The sequence below is a fragment of the Saccostrea cucullata genome, unplaced genomic scaffold, assembly GCF_032062105.1.
Source record: "Saccostrea cucullata isolate Sc308-1 unplaced genomic scaffold, CSIRO_AGI_Scuc_v1 ctg1432, whole genome shotgun sequence".
Classification (NCBI taxonomy): domain Eukaryota; kingdom Metazoa; phylum Mollusca; class Bivalvia; order Ostreida; family Ostreidae; genus Saccostrea; species Saccostrea cuccullata.
In genome coordinates, this window is record NW_026929305.1 from 36836 (window position 1) to 58968 (window position 22133).

Genomic DNA, 22133 nt, shown 5'->3' on the forward strand with positions numbered 1-22133 from the left:
GAAGTGAATGCGAGATGGGTACTAATACTTTCGAGATTCCAGAACATGACATTGGATCAGTCAGGGAGAGTAACACTAAAGTAGCAAGTTCAGGTGGATGGATCTGCTTTCCAGCAGTCACATATAAACTATATTAGTATAAATGATTAAATCAAATACCTGAACACTTTCCTGTACATCTGCTAGTGTTGAAATGTGGGTGTAATATCCTATACAATGAAAAAAGAAATGAGAATTCAACATGCATAAAAAAATTTATATAAATTTATATTAAATCCTTTACAAGAACTATAAATATGTGAATATTAAAAGAATAACCTTAGATACTTAATATACATTAAAAAAAACATGTCCATCATCAAAAGATTTCTTTTTTTTTCTTCATGCTTTGATACAGATATACTGTTGTTAATTTATTATTGAATGATTGTTTGGATTTCTAACCTTTGCCAGCTCCATACTGGAAGTATTCAGTGTCTTGTGAATTTATGGAAGGGGGAGGCTTTTTACTAGAGTAGGTGTAAGTTTTTTGATAATCATACCTTTACCCTTCTTTGGGGTATGGAGTTTAATGAGTAATCTTACCCTTATTGGCGCAGGCCATCCACTTGGCATACCTGTTCTCCTTTACTTCTCGTCCAACCAAAAACGAGAACAGTCGCACCTTCAAATCAATATTTTAAGATTATAATGTTACAGATCATTTTTAAAAGATAAGTGGCAATACAGTGTAATAACTTTCCCTAAATGTTTAGAAGGTTCTACATGTAGGTGTCTACAAACATTCATATAACATAAAGAGGTTTCTCTATAGATTTGAGTTCAGACGGAATGTATATATTATTTTTATGAAAGATAGCTCTTGGAATAACCATGTATCCCTTTATTTTCTAGGCTGTAAGTATGCTATTGATGATATACTTGGCATCTGCTTAGGCTCCTGGCAGCCCTTATATTGCATGACAGCATCAATAATGGATGTCTAGCACCCCTCTATTTGTTTCAGTTATCTATAGTTGCCAAATTTTTATCCCAAATGGCAAATAATTTAGAGTTGCGAAATTCATTGATGAAGAGATATAAATATAAATGGATTTTTTCTTCGTCTCCTGCTTTCCCGATGTCAGCCTGAATTCTCTGACTTGGCTAAACATTTTCCAGACCAAGAAGTAATTACCTTCTCCAGGGAATAATTCTAGAACCCCATCATCAAAACACTCTTTATGAATCAAACCATAGCAGACTGCTTTTTCTCAGAAAAAAAATTCATGATAATTATGATTTTCATAGTTATTTCCCCAAGGAAATCACAACTCTATATTTTGAGAGATGTAGTAATTGACTGAGACCATAAAAAATTTGTACTTTTGCCTTGAGACCTATTCTAACCACTCACAGTTTTATTGGGCCAATTATGCTTGTCAAAGATTTCTCTGTAGGTCTCGGCTGGTCCATCCGTGATCAACATAATGGCTTTATTACAAAGATTCTTCGCATCATTATTCTCCTGTAGGTAAAATAGTTCACAGAAACCAAATAAACAAATCACAATCTTTTCTCAGTATTTTGGTATTTTTAAAATTCCTTTTATTCTGACTTAACAATATATAGAAGCTGATAAAACATTATTTGGCAACAAATTTTCAATATCATTGAGGATTATATTGTATGCATTGCAAAATACCAAATCATTTCAACATGTTCAAGTCAGTTTCTGTTCACTTACAAAGAGTTTGAATGCCTCCTCCAGTGCCAGATTTAGCTCCCCTTTCTGTTTCATTTCTAGCTCCCTGAAGAGTTTGACAGCGTTTTGTTTGTTCTGTATGTTGGCCTGCATCAGTGTCCCATTAAAACAGCTGTCCAGGTACTCCGGCTTGTCAGAATACTGAAGGAAATATATATCTCAAACTTATTCTACAGAATGGACTCATTGAAGCTTCTCAATGTCTGCTTAAAAATCACAAGCACAAACATGAAACAATTTTTTTAACAGTTTAAATTGAACTACAACTGCATGTTTTTAAAAAAAATTAACACAGTACCGTATATTAGCATGCTTTCTTCCTTTTAACAAAAATTGAAATAGAATTTTCTGTTCCTGCTGTAAAAAATCTTAAATCTCTCTCCTTTTACTTTGAATTTAACACAACTGTTTTAAAAATTTGTTAATTAAAATACCCTGATAATGTTGAAGTGGTCATCATCACTGAGAGTTTCCAGGAGTTTCTGTATGGTTTTGCCCGTTATGATTCTTCGCCGGCCCTTCATACTGCCGCTGGTGTCCACCAATATTACAATATTCTTAGAAGAGCTGGCTGCCTTAATATACCTTCAAAGTTGAAATAATGTCATCAAATATTATGGAGGATATGAGGATTATAACAACAATCTTTGCTTTAAAACGAGTGAGAAAATTATTACCAGCTCCTGACCCTACAGTCATACATATCCACACTGTCCTCTTCATTCCTGATCGGCCATTTTATACCTGTAGAAAAGGTGAATAAGAAAATACCTGAAGAACGGGCAATCCAAACTCTTGCCTTACTAAATATACTCAGCCTGGTAATACAATGAATGTTCCACAGTAAAATGGCCAGTGAAAGAAATTGAGATCATTATTCTTTTATTTTTTTACAGACAGTATAAAGAGAAATACATGGCTATATATCATTTAATTCAAATAACAATTAGTTCCTTTTAAACTAATCTCTTAAATTATTCATGTAAAATGACTAACTTTCCAAGACTTTCTACTAATAAAATTAAATAATATAAATTTTACGAGTATTCCTGGCTCTACGTAAAGTGTTTATAACATGTAAGTACAAGCCAATTAATATCTGGCCGGTAAAATCTGATCAAAAGCAGTCCTACCTGGGTAAACCCGGAGAAAACCATCAGCATTACAGAAGTACTGCCACCTAAGGTCTGAAATCTCCTTCCTGTTCTCTTTAAATACTGGATCCAACTTCTTCGACCACTTGATGCCATTTAGGATCACTGGGGCTGATCAATAATTAAGTTAAAGAAACCAGAAGTCTCTGTCGAGACTGAAGCTCTACTGGTTTGAACTTATAGCAAAGGAAGAGAAAAGTACTTAAGCAGCTGGGATTTGAAACTAAATAGAATAATGATCGTTGATAAAGTCTCTTTATGTTCTTAGTGTAGTCTACTTGTGTGCCAAGTTATACTGAAATCAGACCAAAACTGTAGGAGGAGTAGCATTTTGAAACAATTTTACAGACATTTCTATTTTTAGTAACCACGGCAACACCGTTCATCAAAATTAAAATTCGATACACAGAATTATGTATCTTAGTGTATTCTACTTATGTGCCAAGTTATATTGAAATCAGACCAAAACTGTAGGAGGAGTAGCATTTTGAAACAATTTTACAGATATTTCTATTTTTAGTAACCACGGCAACACTGTTCATCGAAATCAAAAACCGATAAACAGAATTATGTATCTTAGTGTATTCTACTTGTGTGCCAAGTTATAATGAAATCAAACCAAAACTGTAGGAGGAGCAGCATTTTGAAAGAATTTCACAGAAATTTCTATTTTTAGTAACCACGGCAACACCGTTCATCAAAATCAAAAACCGATACACAGAATTATGTATCTTAGTGTATTCTACTTGTTTGCCAAGTAATAATGAAATCAGACCAAAACTGTAGGAGGAGTAGCATTTTGAAAGAATTTCACAGAAATTTCTATTTTTAGTAACCACGGCAACACCGTTCATCGAAATCAAAAACCGATACACAGAATTATGTATCTTAGTGTAGTCTACTTGTGTGCCAAGTTATAATGAAATCAAACCAAAACTGTAGGAGGAGTAGGATTTTGAAAGAATTTCACAGAAATTTCTATTTTTAGTAACCACGGCAACACCGTTCATCAAAATCAAAAACCGATACACAGAATTATGTATCTTAGTGTAGTCTACTTGTGTGCCAAGTTATAATGAAATCAAACCAAAACTGTAGGAGGAGTAGCATTTTGAAAAATTGTTTACAGACAGACGGACAGACAGACAGCTAGACAGACAGACGGACAGACGGACGGACGCCGGACGCATTACTATCGCATAAGCTCTTCTGGTCTCTGACCAGTAGAGCTAAAAAATTATAACTAGAATGCTACCATAATTAAGACCAAAATACCCCCCAAATAAGTGACTACATTTAACAAATTTTTATGTACTGTTTATGACTCTTGTTGCATCTGGGTAACTGCATGTATCTAACTGCTCATAAAATACCCAGGTGAGCTTATGGCCCAGCTAGGGGCCTTTGAAAGTAGCATTTCATGTACAATGTATTAAATCAATTTATTACCAGTGTGAAATTCAGGAATTGAATCAATAATTATTGAATGAAGAATATATAAACTGCTTAAAATTGAGATCAAAATTTCAAATGGACTACAATTTGTAATGAAGCTTTCAAAATTGTTTCAATTTTCTTGGTACACTGGTCCTTGAGCATGTTGAGAGGGAGAATTATTTTCAACCATCTGCTCTCTTGAGAGAGAGCAATGGTCCTTCACCTTCTACATTGAATAAATTTGAATCTCATTTACCAAATGATGCTTTGTGGTAAGTTCCATTGAAATAGACGCAATTTTTTTTGAAAAAGAATAAATCAAAAATTTGAATGAAAAGACAGACAGAACGAAGCAAAATGTGACCAAAAAAAACTCACTTAAGCCATACATGTTAACCTATTGTGATGAAAAAGAGGGAGATTCAGACCTCAAAAGCGGTAGCATTGCGCGCGTGTTGTTTAACGCTTGGATTATCGATATCTTTCATGTAATATACATGTATACTATAAGCCTTAAATGAAATCAGGTACCTACACTTATTAATCTTAAATATCAACAGCAAAGAAGAAGACAGAAACACCTTAAGTTTGACATAAATTATACAAATTCAAATATTTTTCATGCTCATCATTTTGCTTGGATTGGCTGCTTTACTTAGCCTTTTGAAGAGTGATCTTTGCTGAAATAGCCTAGAAGCAATAATTCTGAATGTTCATTCAGTTTTTAAACAAAACAAATGATGGCATGGTTTAATCTAGATATAAAACAAGTTCGTATCTTTCGTTTTATAAATCAGATTTCCCGCGATGATCAAAAACGAAAGTAGAGATGTGCCACGTGGCTTGGTCAATCGAGTGATTTCTATTGACTTTATTGATAAAGCTGTGAGCTTCTGTGATTTTAAAGACGATGTCAAATGTTTTAATCTAATTCTTAAAAGCTGTGTCTCCTTTTTCATGGCAGGGATGTTGATTATTCATCGTAACCAATGTAATCACTGGTAGTCTTATGTTGTTGTCGTTGTCAAATCCGTGCTTGAAATCTATGTACAAAAAAAGCGTTTGCATGATTCCAAGTCAAATCACGCGATATCTAGCGAGATTTTATGAGAGTGGCTTCAAAAATGGATACCCAAGCGAACCAAAAATACTTTAGACGCAGCTTTTGTAGAAAAGCGGTAGATTTCTGAATTAAATCGGTAGGCGGGAGATGGAGTGAAAAAGCGGTAGACTCCCGCCTAAATCGGGAGAGTTAACATGTATGCTTAAGCCTTTGACTCAGGTGAGCTTAAAAATGATTCTAAAAATTGTAAATTGTTTCTATTACATTTTCTTTAAAGAAGTAGTAGAAATCATGCATACTCTTTGTTGCTTTTGAATTAACTTTCGAACAGCGGTCCATTTTTCTTTTCAGTAAGCCACTAAGTGCTACACTTTTTGCAAAATATAAATTGTCTATCCTTACACCAAACACACAAAGCTTGTTTGCTTTTTCATGAAATAATTCAAAAATGCCACTGGCACATTATAAATTGTTAGTGGTTTGTTGCAGGATCATATTTTTCAATCAAAATGATTGCAAAAATCCATTACCTAGCTGAAGGGCTTCAGAAACATCAATCCATCAATTTAAAATGTTAAATGTATCACTTATTGTTTACCTTCGCACTCATATATAAAACTAAACTCCCATTAATTTGACTGATTTTGTATTTATCCCATGATCTAGGCCACTGATTTTGAAATTCTATAGGTCCAGTGAACTTGTCTGGTCTGATAAAGAAGTATAATTTCATAAAAAGAGGTAAAAAAAAATCAAAATTTAAAATCATATATGAAATAGATAAATGTTCTTACCCTGATCATATACATTGGTTGGTACATGAACGGTGCTGTAATTGGGGTTGACCTTGACCTCATTAAAAAGGTTATCACTGGTTAAGTTGATCATGGCGTATATATCTGAGGTCATGGCCGTGGGGGTATCCTTCAGGTCCTCTGGGCTCAGAACTTTTTTGTTGTTCACATACTCCAACTGAAACCGATAAGAACAGCAATAAGTGAAGAATTTATCATATTTATAGAACTGAAACCATTTACCAGTAATTGAATATCAATGAATATCCCAATGGCATGTAAAAGAACTTTATTCGGTAATAACCCAATATTTGCCCCCCAAATCAAACTTTGATTGAGATATATTTAATTAAGTTCCTAAACAGGGGAGTATATGCTGACTTCAAAGCACTGAATATTTTCATAAGTATTGACGCCATATGTACGTAATGACGTCACAAACATGACGTAAAGAACTTTATTCGGTAATAACCAATATTTGCCCCCCAAATCAAACTTTGATGGAGATATTTTTGATTAAGTTCTTAAACAGGGGAGTATATGCTGACTTCAAAGCACTGAATATTTTCGTAAGAAATGACGCCATATGTACATAATGACGTCACAAACATGACGTAAATTTCAGTTTTTTATGAATTTTACGGAAAAATGTACATATTTCGTCGATATTTTTAGTAAAAGTCACGGAGCGCATGTGTGTTCAGGATCAATATTTTGATATAACGTGTAGAATGATAATATCAATGAAATATGTCAATATTGTTCCTGAACAAACTTGCGCTCTATAAATTTAAAGGTAAAATTGTTGAAATTTTGTCCAATTTGTCCTCTTTCTGAAAAAGGATATAAAATCGGACTAGTTTGTGACGTCATAAATGCAAAAATTGTGAATACACTGCTTTGACACTATAATATTTTCTGTTAATTTATATTTCTCATACAATTTATTGAATTCAGCACATTTCAGGACGTTTTCAAAATATGACTTTTGTGGGGGCAAATATATGCAATATACCGCATATAGTTCTTTCAGTTTTTTTATGAATTTTACAGAAAAATGTACATATTTCGTCAATATTTTGAGTAAAAGTCACCGAGCGCATGTGTATTCAGGATCAATATTTTGATATAATGTGTAGAATGATAATATCAATGAAATATGTCAATATTGTTCCTGAACAAACTTGCGCTCTATAAATTCTAAAGCTAAAATTGTTGAAATTTTGTCCATTTTGTCCTCTTTCTGAAAAAGGATATAAAATCGGACTAGTTTGTGACGTCATAAAAAGAAAAATTGTGAATACACTGCTTTGACACTATGATATTTTCTGTTAATTCATATTTCTCATACAATTTATTGAATTCAGCACATTTCAGGAAGTTTTCAAAATTTGACTTTTGTGGGGGCAAATATATGCAATATACCGCATATGGTTCTTTATCCGAAATCTTGAAATAAAAAAAAATCATACAAGTCTTGCCAATTACTTCAATGTGGTGTGTATGTTGCTCTTAGAAATTGATGAGGATTGTCTCTATGTATTCATTTCATTAATGTTTACCATGAAATAGCACTTATAATTGTCTGAACCAATATCCAAACTATACATCAAGTCATATATCCTTTTAATTTAGACCCCTGACTTTGAGGACAATAAGTTGAACTTTTAAGATCAGAAATACATGTCTTTTTTTTAAAATGGTTCCCAAATGACGTACATCTTCAATTGTCATTGAGCATCTGTGATGAAATTAAAGGTGAGGATGCTTTCTTACTTTAAAGTCCTCTGTTGATTTTGAGGCCAAAATTAATAACAAAGGGGAAAAAATCCCACTCGGTAAGGATAATCACTATGATCAAACTAACCCTGTTTAAATCTGATGTATTACCTGTGCTCCTCCTACATTAAGAAGCTGCATTTTACAGCTAGGACCCTTCATACAAAAACTATAATTATGCTGATACAGATATGATGCAACACCCACAGATAAATGATAATTTACGAGTGATCACTTCACCAAGCTCTGCCCGCTCCCTATCACATATGCAGCTCCTCACGTCATTGATTTTGTCATTTGAGGAAACCTAATGTCTGGCACAAATCATGGGAAAATGCCATATTGTGGTAATTTTGGTCTGTAAATCTGCATCTGATAGGTTTAATAGGGATAGCTTTTAAACAAATAGTGTTAAGGGATCGGAGGGAATGACCAAGCATTGATATGGACATCAAATCCATTAGTCCGAGGGAACAAACTTTCTGCTGTACCGAAATGAGAAAATGTCACCCATTGTGAATGTGTTTTCCCTGATTCACTTAATTCTTGATGGAGGCAGGAATATGTAATTACTCTGGGCTTTATCTATTGTATTATAGCACTCAGAATCATCACTCTAATACTTTTAATTAAAAAGTTCTCATTCACTCATTTGTTTCCTGGACCATGCATTGTTTAAAGTTCTCTTCAGATTAGAAAAGTGTAATAATCATACCTGCAAATTTTTCCTGTACTCATGTTCCTTCTTGGCATTTTCTGCTGCTATTACCAGTCTCTTTTTTATTAATAAAAAAAAACAAAATCAATTTTAAAGTAATAATTTTTTTTTTCAAATGTTTCATTTTGTAATTTAATCAGATATACATATTCAAATTTTATTTTTGAAATATATTTAGAGAAAAAAAACTTATGATATTGTCTCAATTGAGAGGAAATGATCCAATCACTAATTATACTATCTACCTCTATGGCCTTGACCTTTGTCTCCAGAAGCTCCTCGATCTCTCGGGCGAATTTGTCCACCAGGTCCTGAGGATTCAATTTCTTCGGCACAGTCAGATGTTTACGGGCCTTAAAAAAATAAATATTTTTATCATCATAATTAAAGTATGACCCATTTTGATATCACGAATATTAATTAAATGCCCTGCAAGTGCAACATCATATATTTTACATGCTTAATATTTAAATAATGTTTGTCAATGATTGGATATGCCAGAACATGCTCTACCTATGAATAATTTTTAAAATGAGGTAAGTTATCAACAAACAAGTTGCTGAAACAAAAATATCGGTCAGCAGTCTCATTTCGTATTTTAATTCTTTTGTTGACATAATGACCTTGTCAGCAAATACAATTTATTGAATGCTGACTGATCGATGTTTTTCATACTAATTGTTAGGCCATTATACAGTAATACTTGTTTAGTGCGAACATGGAAATTGCGAATTCACGGATATAGCAAAGTTAATTTAGATCCCTGGATATATAAATTTTATGAATTCCTAATTCCTTATATGGATATAATGAATTATGGATCTAGCAAAGTAATTTCACAAGTCCCAGTGACTTCGTTATAACCGAGTTTTACTGTATACACACTGAATTGTCAACAGATTTTTTCTGTTATTTCCCAATCATGGCAATTTTTTTAAGGTGCGGAAGGCAGATGTGACCAATCTGGGATGTTCACTCCTCCATGGCACCTGATCCCACCTCTGATGTTTTTGAGGTCTGTGTTTGCTCCGCTCCTATTCTGTATTGTTTAATGGACTTTTGAGCTTGAATAATATATATCTCCATATATTTCATATATAAATAAAAAATATTATAAATAAAAGCATTGAATTTTTATTTTTTAAGGTGTGATCTCATAACAGAATGCTGTATGAAAATATAATGCCTTAAGTATGGTCTGGGGCACCTTTTTTCTATGATGAATTATAATAATTTATCTACAAACACTCTGTTTATTTTCAAATAACATTGAAGAAAAATGACACCTTCAGAGTAGATATCAACATTTCTCTACTCCTGATAGCCTTCATTATAAAATGATCTGAATTTTAGTGCTACAGTAATAGTTGTTTTCCTATCAAATTTCACATTTCATTTTTGTTTTAATGAGGTTGTCACGGTTCTCAAATTCATAAAAAACAAATGCTGACAGTGTCATCAATCTCGTGACAATCCTTAGAGCATTGAAGAGTGAGCTCATTTAAATGTCACCAGTATCACAGACAGCAATAGACTCCAATATTGTGATCATGCAATTTCCAATACAAATGTCAGGCCTTATGCTGCGTATCCTACACCACTACTTTCAAAAACCAATATACCACAAAATCAACACATTTAACACAAGATAGTTTCAGTTTAAACTGCAACATTTATATAACAGAGAGCATACTTCAAAATTATTTGTCAATGATAAAATAGCAACATAAATATCTCAATGTGGTCTTGAAATCTTGAAAAAGGGGGGGGGGGGGCAGTTTTGGGTCATGGTAGGGACCAACAGCCATACCAAAAAAATTGATGTTAAATCTTATGTACATTTTGGACACACAAGGGTTGCCCCCCCCCCCCCCCCCCCTCAAATCACCAGTGCAATGAGCATTATGTCTTAAATACAAGAATATGAAATATATCTTTCATCAATAATTTTTAAACTTATTGGGAGAAACTAACATTGGAACCGATTACAATTTATGCCTGTTTTTAGTTTCTATGGCAATTAATAGTGAAAATGATTGGCCATCCAATTGCTTTTCAGTACCTATAATATTAGTACATGTATCTTTTGGCTATGCAGATATTAATTGTTTTGCCCATAGATATGCATGCACTCCTCTGCATGAAGAGATGGGAAAGAGAGGAATTGTAAGCAAGACTAATTGCATGTTGTTTTATGTCCCATTCAGGAAATATTTAGTCATATAGAGATGTCACAATATACCAGTGAAGGGCCTTTACTTATCACTCAGACTCACTTGAGCTGTGGGTTTTTTTTATATTTAGTGCCAATTGACAAGAGGCAATGTTTTTTTTTAGGTCTGATCTGAAAGACCTGCAACTTTTACTTCAAACTCCCAAGCACTTGGTGAATTAACATGATTACAAGGAAAAGTTGCTACGGTACTTTTTTTCATCAACTTAGGTCAGATGCACCCAAGGTTTGAACTTTAAACCCATGACCTTCCAATGATTTTAGCTCTCTACTGAGCTACTGTGCCGGTATTTTTGCAGGAGAAGCAGCACTGTACAGTACTAACTTGTACTTAAAGACATTAAGCACTGAACTTCATAATAAATTGATTTTTACATTAATTTGAACTATGAAACACAGCCATTAGCCTAGTGTTTAATGCATTACAGAATTGCTACCATGGTTTTACTGGATCTATCAATTTGCTACGTTCCATGCACGACTGATATTTTGAAATCATGATACCTGTTAACCAAATTTCTTTCTCTCCTACAATGAACTTTACGTACAAACATATGACAAAAGTCCATTTCATTTTTTGCTTACTAATGTTTACTGTTTGGATTTCAGGTTACAACAAAATTTTCCTTTATGTTAATTATTGTTGAGATTCAAAATCATACAGTAATTCTTAGTGCCTATAAATTAAAAAAAAATGTTTGTTTTCCATTTTCAGTGTATTAATAATTCATCTTTGAGAGCTGTTCATTGAAGAAAGAATTTAATAGCTTAATAGTATTTTAATTAAAGCCATATTCCTTTACCAATCAATCCCTTTTTAAATTGCTAGACAGTGCAACCAAACTTGTCAATTCCATGTGGACAAAATACAGGCATTAGATAAAATCGCAATACGCAAATGTACTTTTTAAATTCTCTATAATGGAGAAAGAGACCACTTGATTCTAGTAAACAAATACTACCCTAGGGAAACTATTAAGCTTGGTACAAAAAAGACTACGGGGAAATCGGCAAATAACACAGAAACCTGAGAATTTTATTGATTAAATTCACTATATTTCCAAGGGCTAAGATTTCTGCATTTATTCTGCTGTTATCGATAATGTATGAATTCTAATACAATAAGCTAATTTTCTGATGGATTAATACATGTTAGTGGAATTACATAGACAACACGTTTCAGTCTTTTTCTTACAAAAGAAAAAAATCCTTTTTCCGGTATCATCACTGGTACAGACGGATGTCGGATTTATAATTATCAAGAATTAATTCACTTTTATCGAAGATATTGAACCATTTTATCCTTCTTTCTGTGTTGTGCTAAAAGAGTTATCGGTAGAATCTCATTATTTCTATTTGGAGGATCTTGGAAGACGTACAGGGAATTCTTTCCGTCGCTCATAAAAAAAGTACTTCTTTAGCAGTTGCAAGTCTTTGAAAGATAGGAGAGTCCTTTGAGCTTAAAATTAACATAGCATGCACTTGAGCTGTCTCTTAAATTAACTATGCAGTACGTCATCTTGTCGAGACAAAATCAAGTTAATTAAAACAGATTCCTATCAGATGCATTTTCTAATTGTGCTACAATGTGTTAGCTACTCAATCTCAAACTATATACACCATTATCACCCATGTTATTTTTTGCCCTTTCTCACTTGCTTACAATTTTACCCCCATTTTAAACTCGCCCCCTCTCAATTCAGTTTTTTTTTTTTAAAGATTTTCACTTCCTTATTTTATTTGTTATTTCACCACTTTATTTTTGCGAGGTAGATATTTACTCTTTTTTAGCAAGACAAAATTTTCACAAAATGTGGTCCATAAAATCTTTAGGAATACAAATATACACGAGAATGACATTTTTGTGAGCACATTGTCTCATTTGCATAATTCTGCAAAAATAAAGTTCTGGCAAATTAAAATCTCATTTTCAAATAAACTGATTTAATTTTCTACTGTGCATTCGATTTTCTTATGAGATGAATGGTTTTAAACATGTAACTTGATGTAACTTAACTTCAGCAGTTGTCTTTATGTACTAAATTCCTATAATCAAAAAATTCAAATTGAGCAATTAACTCGTGAGTCTTAATGTAATTTCTGAAGGCCAATCCATAATCCATACCGTATTTTGAAACTGAAATCCATGTCTTGACAAATACACAATTTCCTTCATTATAAACAGCTTCATCAACTAAATGAAGTTTGTGGGTTGTGAAATCAATATATTCCTTAAAGTATTATGCCAAATTGAAGTGTCTAAATGTGAAAATTAATAATTTTGACCTTTATTAATGACTTTCAGCTCATGACTCTTATAGTCCACAGAAATTTTTCTTCTCATAACAAACAAGTAGGTACAATTGTAAATAAATCCTGCAGATGAAAACTCTATATCCAAGAGTTATATCGCATGCTGATATGCTTAGTCTTGATCTTTTAAATTTGACTAAAGCGACCACAAATTTAAGGGGTTCTATCTCTGCATGTCCAACTTAAATTCCACTCATAAAATTTGATAATTTGTATAGGCCTAAATTTGCAAGTTAAATTAAAGCTTAACTGATCACTTCATCATATTTGATTTCATTAATCTTCATTTTAGACCAGCTGACCTTAGAACAACCCATATCCAGAGTTATTACAATGAATAAAAGTGTTTTATGGAAGGCAGACAGACAAAAAGTAACACAGAAGCTGTAGAATTATGTAGGGATATGATAATGAGAAATAAAGAAGTGTAGAAAACCCTAAACTCACCATGTCAGAGTAAGTGTTGTAGTTAGTCAGGTTCAGGGTCAGCATTTTGACTTCCTCTCCAAACTCAGTCACTTTATCTCTCATGCTACAACAGAAAACAACTTCATTTGTAATCTTATCATTGTTGTAAAAATGGTAAAAACACATTGCAAGAATGGTTACAAAGACAATGGAAACTGATAATATCAAAAATATTTTAATGAAAATTACACAATATTGCATATGAACTTCAGTATCTCGAACACTAATATCTTGATCTAATACTATGATGGATAAGATGTAGTGATTTAGAAGTCCCAACCTGTATTTTACCCTGGATATCTCAAAAGTTTCTTTTGGTCCCACTGAGTTGGAGATAACTCGGTGTTTGACTGCACTTATATGCCAACTGTACATTAATGCCCTGTTCACACGGAGAGTTTACTTCGCAGTAAATTAATGCGAAGTAAACTAATGCAAATCAAACTAATGCGAATTAAATTGCGTTCACACGACAGCTAATGCGAAGTAAACTAATGCGAATTAAAATTTTACTTCTGCAGCCCAGCGTCAGCACGGCTATTATGACGTCATTTGCAAAGCATGTCACCTTATGCAGAAGCAGATCCATTTGACATAATGGAAAAGTGTCATACACATCTTAATGATTAACAAAATTTTCCTTAGTTTTTCACTCAAAAATAGCATAAGTACCTATAGCTGACCACCGACAAGTGGAATTTGACTAAATTTTGCCATTACGCATGCGTCAGAATTTAATTCGAATTAGCTTCGCTTAGCGTTCACACGGAGCTAATGCGAAGTAATTTAATGCGTAGTAAACTAATTCCAATTAAACTAATTCGCATTAAATTCTCCGTGTGAATGCTAAGCGAAGCTAATTCGCAGTAACTTTAAGTTTAATTCAAATTAAACACTCTGTGTGAACAGGGCATAAATTTAATTATTTTCAGGTTGCAAATTTAGGGATTTTGTCCTCAAAATTGGCATTTAATTTTGGCAAAAAATATTTTTAAAATTATTGCCCTGGCCGTCGGTCTGTCTAGCTGTCTGTCATTCTGTTTGTCTGCTAAAACTTTAACCTTACCCATAACTTTTGAATGGTCAGGACTAAGGCTTTTATATTTCACAAGGTGTATTCCTTGTGACAAGACCTCTCTTGGAGTACCACCAATTTTGACCTCTTGACCTTGGAGTTTGACTCACTTTGAACATAAAAATATCAAACTTTAACCATGGCCTTAACTTTTGAACAGTTGGAGCTAGGGCTTTTATACTTTACATAGGTATTCATTGTCACGAGACCTTTTGACCTTGACCTTAGAGTTTGATCCACTATTTAAAATCTTTAACCTTGGCTATAACTTTTTCACAGTAGGTACTAGGGCTTTCATATGTCACAGGCATATTTCTTGTAAGACCTTCTCTGGATACCAACAATTTTGATCTTTTGACCTTGACTTTGGATTTTGACTTGCATTTGAAAAACTTCAATCTTTGCCATAAGCTGCCAAATGGAGGCATCAAGTGTTTCACAAACACAGCTTATTTTTCTTTCATGCATGTGTGCATGTCAGTTCCAGGAGGTTCCACTTTTTCTAGAAGAAAGTGTCATAAAATAAGACCAAGGTTACAACAAAAGAAAGACTGCTTTTATGCCATCATTTTAAATATTTGAAAACTGAGACAATTCCCAATACAAATGGCAGACACTGCAGAGCTCTCTGACAGTCTGCAGCAGACCAGTTTTAGCATCAAAACAACAATTAAATCGTAATCTTTATGCTCTGTTTGAAATGGATTGTCATTTTTGTAGTCTGTGGTGCCATTTCTCCTGATCTGAGCATCTCCTGGGGGTCATGTGAAAAGGGCTTCTACAGATAATTGGATGATTTCATTTACTCCTGCATTTTTACAAAGTACAGGGAATCAAATAAAACTATTGAATTACAACTGTCAATCATCCCACTGACATGAATATAAATTTCAAAAACCACACTGTATGAGGCAGGAAAGAAGTTTGATTATACACACTGTATGAGGCAGGAAAGAAGTTTGATTATACACTAGTTAATCAGTTTACAGTATACCATATAAGCCAAAATTTTAGTAAGGACCAAATAATGGCATTATTAGAGAGGGTGTTGAGTTTTACTAAAAATGAATAAATGTTCTATTTACTGTAATGTATTAAATTCATTTAAAATGATGTTAGCTAGAAATACTTCTATTCTTATTTTTCTCTTTTAATTTTAGATGAGTTGATTTCTTGATAATTCAACCACGATGTAAATTTTGCCAAGCGAAAGGTCATGAGGTAAGGTGGCGTAATATATGCATGTAAATCTTGTGCGTCTGTCTTTGTGTCTGATATCAGTGGGTGGGGACTAATGAAATTTACATGGGAGGTCTCGTGTAATTAAATCTATTAGACAACATAATTAAAATCTAAATTTACAATTTCCTTTCACAATGAAATGTAAGGAACCGCTGTCTAGTGTGTTGGGTATGCTTATAGGGACATCAACAATACTTGGAAAAGTGGGATAATATATGTAACGGATCTGAGCTGCTTGGATCTCTGCACGCACAAGTACTTTAAATACCTACGCGGGAATAACCCATGTAGTACTCTGATGATTAACGAGAATAACCCATAAATAAAGATCTCCTATAATAACACAAGAATTACCTGTGTTTGCACTCGTAAATAAAACTATGGGGAAGTTAAATGAAAAGCCTTATTTAAAGTCTACAAATTTATTCAATAAATAAAAGTCACAATATGTATTAATTAATATACAATTACAATAAAATTCACTGGAAATCGGGAATCACCCAAATTCGCAGCGAAGTGCTATAATACTAACACAACCTTCGTATTACGTTAATACGAAGGGGGGGGGGGGGGGCGCACAAAACGAGAATGACCCGATTAGTGTATATAAAATCCTAGAAATACCTTAGAATAACCAAAGTATTTCTGAACGAATCTACACAATGTAACAAATTATTTAAAGCAAGAAATTTATCTCTATAATTTCTATATCAAATCCTAGCCTTAATTCCTGCTTGAATATTCCTATTAACGCAACTGAATTATCACTTTAAATTGATTGAATTCCTAAAATCTATCAAAGATAAACAATTATTTACACGGAAAGACTTCAAGACTCACTTTCAGTCAAACCGTAACAAAATTATATAATCGTTTAATATCGAGATTTACCCAATATAAACATCCTAAGAGTAATACTAGTAATTAATAGTGATACGAGATTAACCCGTAATCACTATAAGAAAAATTGATGAATAAATTCAAAAATTACTTAATTCTTACTGAAAAATTCTAAGAATCTAATAAAACACCCTCTAAGGCCATGCAAAATTAATTCCTTGGTTCTCAGGCCTTTTTTTCAAGAAATATGATGAGGGAGGGAGGCATTTTTTTTTCTTTTTTATTGCCCCCAAAACATGATGAGGCAGCTTTTTACATTGTACAAAACCCCAAAAAATGATGAGGGAGGTGATTTATTTTTTTTATTTTATTGATTTAGCAATAAAAAGGGTCAATGAGGCACCCTTGGAAGAGATGAGGGAGGGCCTGAGAACCAAGAAATTAATTTTTTTTGGCCTAACCTCAAAATCCTAACACCGAGTCCCACCGGCAGTTCTTATCCCCTGCTTTTATAGCTCTGGAGAGTCTCCCCGGAAACCCACGCGCTTCCCTAGGGACGACCGGCAGATCTCCGGTACCACCGGCAGCCACCGGCAATAATCATTGTCAAATAATGTTTAATAATAACAATAGATAATCAATATAAAAATATGACAATCATAATGTAAAACATTTATACAATATGACAATATTCCCTAAGTATTAGATTTCGATAAAAATGCTTAGTACAGAGAAATTACATTTAAAATCGGGCGTGATATTCCACAAAATAATCATCATGATGGCGGTTTCTATAAATAAAGTTACAGAGTTAGAAACGATATTTACAACAAATCTAGCGTATTACAATACTGAAATTAATCCAGGATAATACAAGAGGCCCATGGGCCTTATAGGTCACCTGAGCATTATGCAACAACTTTCCAGTGATTGAATTTGATTTATGTTTTAATCCAGATGCTATGGCATTCACAATTTTGAAATAGGCACCATTGATCATCATAACAATACACTTAGCAGTTGCTTAGTTTGTTTACTTAATACCCATAGGCAGGGTAGGGGAACAAAAAATGCATTTCAAGTAATCAGTAATATTCAGCATGATCAGTAATGCCCCAATCACACATGAACCCCTGACCCTTAGGCCTAGATCCACACATTGCACAATTTTTGAAAAGGCACCCTTGCTTTTCAAAAATAGTTGATAAATACCAAGGAGCAGATTTCAAACAATTCATCCAGTTTCAGTATATAAGTACAGCCCCCCCCTCCTTTATGGTACCCCTGACCCTGGGGCCTTGAAATTCACAATTTGGGAAGATTATGACCCTTACTCATCATAACTACATAGGTAGTTCATCTGCTTAATACCAAGGAGCAGAGAAGAAAACTTTCAAAGATTTAGTGTATTTTCATTGTATAATCAATAAAGCCCCACCCTATCACTAGAATCCCTGACCCTGGGGCCATAAAATTCACAATTTTGGAAGAGGCACTCTTGCTCATCATAACTATGCACTTATTTAGTTTATTTAATACCCAGAAGCAGAGAAGAAGATTTTCAAAGAATTCATGTATTTTCACTATATAATCTAAAGAGCCCCCCCCCCCTTACACCAGAACCCCTGACCCTGGGGCCATCGAATTCACAACTTTGGTAGAAGCACTCTTGCTCATCATAACAAAGCACTTAGTTAGTTAATTCAATACCCAGGAGCAGAGAAGAAGACTTTCAAAGAATTCAAGTATTTTCACTATATAATCTATAGAGCCCCCCCCCCTCCCCTTACACCAGAACCCCTGATCCTGGGGCCATAAAATTCACAATTTTGGTAGAGGCACTCTTGCTCATCTTAACTATGCACTTATTTAGTTTATTTAATACCCAGGAACAGAGAAGAAGATTTTCAAAGAATTCATGTATTTTCACTATATAATCTATAGAGCCCCCACCTTACACCAGAACCCCTGACCCTGAGGCCATAGAATTCACAATTTTGGTAGAGACACTCTTGCTCATCATAACTATGCACTTATTTAATTTATTTATTACCCAGGAGCAGAGAAGAAGATTTTCAAAGAATTCAAGTATTTTCACTATGTAATCTATAGAGCCCCCCCCCCTTACACCAGAACCCCTGACCCTGGGGCCATAAAATTCACAATTTTGGTAGAGGCACTCTTGCTCATCATATTTATGCACTTAGTTAGTTTATTTAATACCCAGGAGCAGAGAAGAAGATTTTCAAAGAATTTATGTATTTTCACTATATAATCTATAGAGCCCCACCCTAACACCAGAACCCCTGACCCTGGGGCCATAAAATTCACAAAATTGGTAGAGGCACTCTTGCTCATCATAACTATGCACTTAGTTAGTTTATTTAATACCCAGAAGCAGAGAAGAAGATTTTCAAAGAACATGAAATTTCTATATACTATTTAGCCCCACCCTAACACCAGAACCCCTTCCGGGGCCATGAATTTCACAATTTTGGTAGAGGACTCAATGCTGATTACAATCATGCAAACAGTTTGACTGCTTGATGTCCAGGAGTAAAGAAGAAGATTTTTAAAGATTGCACTAATTTTAGTGGTTTTTGCCCCACCCCCCAGGCCCCAGGGGGGCAGGGCCCATGAAATTCACAATTTTTGTTCCCCTTCACCCATAGATGCTATATGCCAAATTTGGTTAAAATTGGTTCAGTGGTTTCAGAGAAGAAGCTGAAAAGGTTCAAATGTTAACGCACGACGCACGACGAACGACGAACGACGACGGACGAAAAGTGATAGCAATAGGTCACCTGAGTTTACTCAGGTGACCTAAAAATTAGAATTATAAGATCATTCTCTTCTAGACATGTAAGTACAGTGAATCATAATAAGAAATTTAACCATTTATGCGATCTACAAAATCATAGTATCAAATCAATGTATAGGGAAACACGAAACCTATATAAAACAATCGGCATCATTGTCACAATCGTGACATTTTCCCCCTCTTAAAAACTTTGGTGTCCTCACCAAATTCTTAAGATAAAAAACAACAATATTTGTCAATATACATTCAATACATTTCTCCATCAATAATAAATTAACATTAAAAAATGTACACTCAAAAATTTCCTCAGTTTCCCAAACCTAACATACTTCAATTGTTAGAAATTTTTCTTTTAATATACAACAATAAAAACAAAATTTAAAAAATGTGTATATCTAAACTCTGACCATACTTACACCACATTCTAACTAATTTTCTTCACTGTAGCTTTCAAAGTACGTTGGTCTGCTAGCCATTGTCAAAAGTCATGTACACGAATCTTCCAGCACCATCTTGAGTTCGACTCACTTTTGTAAAAGGTATTTTACAGCCATTTATAGAAATGAAACTGTCATTCAAATTGATAACTAACTGTCCCACAGATTTAGATAAATATTGCCACAATTATCTCCTTTTGAAATGCTAGATTTCCAACTGCACTGCAAATTCATAAGACTTCAAGTGGATCTCCATTGGCTTGAAGAACTGCCCAGCTGAAGAGCAAGACATAAATCCATCCGCCTTGAGGAGCTGTCTTAAACTCCCTCTTACACAGCCTCTTCCCTTAAACAACGCAAGGCTGGAATTTCCCCTGGTTTTCATCCCCCGACTCATCTAAAGTAAAATAGGTTCAGTTAAAATTTTACTGTCATTTTGGCCTTTGTTACTTTGGGTCGTCTCGTGGCCTCCAGAGCTGACCCTTTCTAGTTTAAAAGTTTCTCCTGTTTGTCTCCGCAATCCTTGATGTCTTTCTGTAAATAATTATTTAATCGTTTAATATGAGATTAACCCAATATAAACCTTTAATTAATAGTTTTAATTTTGATGAATGACAATCACCGGCAGTTCTTATCCCCTGTCTTTCTCCCCGGAAACCCACACGCTTCTAGGGACGACAATTAATTCACACCTGAGCCACCGGCAATAATCATTGTCAAATAATGTTTAATAATAACAATAGATAATCAATATAAAAATTTGACAATCATAATGTAAAACATTTATACAATATGACAATATTCCCTAAGTATTAGATTTGAAATGCTTAGTACAGAGAAATTACATTTAAAATGATATTCCACAAAATAATCATCATGATGGCGGTTTCTATAAATAAAGTTACAGAGTTAGAAACGATATTTACAACAAATCTTAAGCGTATTACAATACTGAAATTAATCCAGGATAATAAAATTAGAATTATAAGATCATTTTGTAAGTACAGTGAATCATAAAAGAAATTTAACCATTTATGCGATCTACAAAATCATAGTATCAAATCAATGTTAGGGAAACACGAAATATATAAAACAATGCATCATGTCACAATCGTGACATATATATGCACAACGGGCTTTGCCATCAGGGCTTTGTCCCCTTTGCAAATTATCCACCATTTCAAACTATTGTTGATGCCCTGACATACCTGACAAAGTAGACAGTGATTCCATAAATCAACAGTCTACGAATAGAAAGTATGTATGTACCTGTCCAATTAGCTTCCCACATAAATAACAGTGTATTTAAGGTTTACAGTTTCTACTTAGATAAAAAATATAGGGTGTAGAGTACCTGGTTCTCAGCTTTATAATTAACGTCAGTCAATTTAGAAAATATTGCCAGTATTGAGCAACTATTCCCTGGCAACTGCCCAGCTGAAGAGCAAGATATCATCATTAAATTAAGCAACACAATACCGCAAGCCATATTGTAGTGACCATTCAGGTAATTGGAGCGCATTTGATCATACATGTACTTGGACAAAACCTTAACAATTTTAATTTTCTGACAATCAAAGTCTTTTTTTTAAACAATTAATTCACACCTGATTATCAATAAACCTTTCAGAATTTTTGCACATGAAATTGATATTGGTACTACTCACATAATTCATTGATTCCACTGTACTAATTTTAAGTAAATAAATTCTGAAGCATTAATAATCATAATTACAACAAACATTTTCTTCCCTTTCGGTTTATTAGCAAAAAAATCTAGGACAGCTAGGTTATTAATGATTTTCTATTACAGTAGACAGCAAAGTAAAACTCACTTACAGTTTGCTTATTAATAAAGTGATTTTAATTCCCTGTGGCTTTCAAACATATTGTAAGCCTAAAGGATGCACACCAGTTACAAGTTACATTTATCATGTTTATAATGAAGAAAAATCCTCCCTTCCGGGGACTTTGTTATAAGCATGTTTTACTGTAGATATGTTCCCTTAATTATA

The 22133-nt window shown here is 33.7% G+C and overlaps 1 protein-coding gene across 1 annotated transcript in view; it reads right to left on the bottom strand.

Annotated features, from left to right (window-relative positions):
* LOC134280386 (voltage-dependent calcium channel subunit alpha-2/delta-3-like) overlaps nt 1-22133 on the bottom strand; it is a 52081-nt gene that overhangs the window by 23053 nt on the left and 6895 nt on the right. The window contains exons 5-15 of the mRNA XM_062762792.1: nt 13683-13767; nt 8935-9042; nt 8687-8746; nt 6193-6370; nt 2878-3009; nt 2422-2488; nt 2179-2329; nt 1727-1885; nt 1397-1507; nt 586-664; nt 160-209 (exon numbers count right to left, since the gene is read on the bottom strand). Of these exons, the coding sequence (XP_062618776.1) occupies nt 160-209; nt 586-664; nt 1397-1507; nt 1727-1885; nt 2179-2329; nt 2422-2488; nt 2878-3009; nt 6193-6370; nt 8687-8746; nt 8935-9042; nt 13683-13767 (1180 nt within the window). The remainder of the gene's footprint in view (nt 1-159; nt 210-585; nt 665-1396; nt 1508-1726; nt 1886-2178; nt 2330-2421; nt 2489-2877; nt 3010-6192; nt 6371-8686; nt 8747-8934; nt 9043-13682; nt 13768-22133) is intronic.